The sequence below is a fragment of the Cicer arietinum genome, chromosome 6 (genome assembly GCF_000331145.2).
Source record: "Cicer arietinum cultivar CDC Frontier isolate Library 1 chromosome 6, Cicar.CDCFrontier_v2.0, whole genome shotgun sequence".
NCBI classification, from domain to species: domain Eukaryota; kingdom Viridiplantae; phylum Streptophyta; class Magnoliopsida; order Fabales; family Fabaceae; genus Cicer; species Cicer arietinum.
Genome location: NC_021165.2, coordinates 32,430,427 through 32,432,378, shown reverse-complemented (window position 1 = coordinate 32,432,378; position 1,952 = coordinate 32,430,427). Strand labels below are relative to the sequence as shown.

The 1,952-nt window shown below is 31.1% G+C and overlaps 1 protein-coding gene across 1 annotated transcript; it reads left to right on the top strand.

The window, feature by feature from the left end:
• The first annotated feature begins 393 nt into the window (after positions 1-393).
• LOC113788223 (uncharacterized) lies at positions 394-1,551 on the top strand. Its single transcript, XM_027337747.2, has 5 exons — positions 394-429; positions 520-612; positions 686-787; positions 988-1,281; positions 1,456-1,551. Exons 1-5 carry the CDS (start codon positions 394-396, stop codon positions 1,549-1,551), a joined length of 621 nt encoding a protein of 206 aa, XP_027193548.1.
• Positions 1,552-1,952: the final 401 nt, after the last annotated feature.

Below are 1,952 nucleotides of genomic sequence, written 5' to 3'. Positions count from 1 at the left end.
AACTAGATGGAATTCAAATGGGCAACCAATAGGATCAACTGCTGGTTTGTTAGACGGTTTTTTGGGTGAAATTGCAAGGAAGTTTAAGGATTTTCCTATAATGTACGACAATTGGAAACTAGTTCCATCGACAAGAAAAAATGAAAATTTTAAGGATAAAATACATGTATCAATTATAAACAACTGAATATTCTTTATTGTTTTGATTGTAAACTAATTTCTTTTTATGATTATGCTAGTCAAAATTTGTTGTTGATGATGAAGACAACAAAAAATATATCCTTTCAAGCCTTGGAAAGAAATGGTGAGATGCACGATGTAGGTTGTTTAAGAAATTTTACAAGTGGGATCTTTCTTTGGAGGAAAATCTACAAAATTATCCACGTTATATTAATGAAGACAATTAGACTATTTTTGTCCAATACAAACGTAAGACATATACAATGGTAACTATTCTTTTGTTGCATTGTCATTTGTTTTCTATTGTTTAGTTTTTTATGTCATTTGTTATCATTGTAGGAGAAGGCTGATAAAAATGCTGCAAATGGAGAAAAGCTAACGATCCTTCATACATTAGGCTCTAAGACGCTTGCAAGGAAGAGGGATGAGTTGGTAGGATTTTTTCAATCTACTATTGATTGCATACTTAATTGAACATGTACTTATTACATGTGTTTACTTGTAGGAACTGAGAGATGGTCGAAAATACAGTAGGGGTGAAATGTATTCAATTTGTCATAAAAAGTCTGATGGGTCATTTGTCAACGACGAAGCCAAGGAAAAATATGTAAGTGTAAATAATAGAAGTGTTATGTAATTGTAACTATTTGTTATTGACCACCTTATAAATCAAAGATGCAACTGTTAGTTTTGGTAATAGTGAGTTGCAAAGCTATAAAATTACTTATTTATTTGGTGATAGTGAGTTGCAAAGTTAGATATTTCTATTACAGAGAGGAATTTAGTTTGCTTTATCTGTTTGCGCAGGAACAATTGCAAGCTGAAATTGGGAAGACTCCTTCTCCAAATGAAGCATTTGTTAATGTGTTTGGAGAAGAACATCCTGGATATGTTCGTTGTGTGGGACTTGGAATAACACCGTCACAAATTACTACATCTGCTTCTCACTCTGTAAGATCAATGTCTTCCTCTGAAGCTAATGAAAAGATGGAGAAAATGCAAGCTGAAATTGATAGGCTTAAGAAAAGGGATTATGAAGTTGATATGTTGAAGGAGCAAATTGCTTTCTTGATGCAAATGCAAAATTCTAGAGACAAACAGGTAAAATTGTTTTCATAGCAAACCTATTTAAAAATCTTGTGAGAACAGTTTGTCTTTGATTAAAAATATCAATTGTGTAAAGATTTCTTATGGCTATAAGAAAAATTTAGTTAATTAGTTTTGACAATATTTATCAATATTCATTGAGGTTAATATATACTTTTTTTTCTTCAGGCAATGGACATAGAATCGCCAATAGATGGTAGACGTTCATCTGAGTCCAACCACCAACCTGATGATCGTGGAACAACATCATTAGGGACTAATTAGATATTTGGATGAACTTCTAAGTTTGATGGAGTTGTTTTGTATTGTTAGCTACTCCACTAATGTTTTGAATATTTAAACTACTTTATTTATTATTTTAGTTAACTTCAATGTATGAATTGGTGTTATTTCTTTTGAAAAAATTATATAAATTGGATTTAGGTACAATAGTTATTAATTATGTATTTAAATTAGGTACAATAGGAAAAAAATTGTATCATATTTTTTTATTTTAAATTATTAGGTTTGTGACGGTTCAAACTGCCTCAAAATAAATATAGCGACAGTTGATAACTGTCGTAATTGTGCAGAAATAAATAAATTTGAGTGTGTTTTAGCGACGATTCTAATTGTCGCAAACTGTATTTAGAGGCAGTTGGGAACCGTCGCAAACTTTGGCGACG

What these genes read in the sequence shown, in the direction of transcription:
- LOC113788223 (XM_027337747.2), top strand. Translation starts at nt 394, where the DNA reads ATGAAGACAATTAGACTATTTTTGTCCAATACAAAC. An exon ending in TATTTTTGTCCAATACAAAC is followed by an intron (nt 430 to 519) that starts GTAAGACATATA and finishes TTATCATTGTAG; the next exon opens with GAGAAGGCTGATAAAAATGC. An exon ending in AAAATTCTAGAGACAAACAG is followed by an intron (nt 1,282 to 1,455) that starts GTAAAATTGTTT and finishes TTTTTTCTTCAG; the next exon opens with GCAATGGACATAGAATCGCC.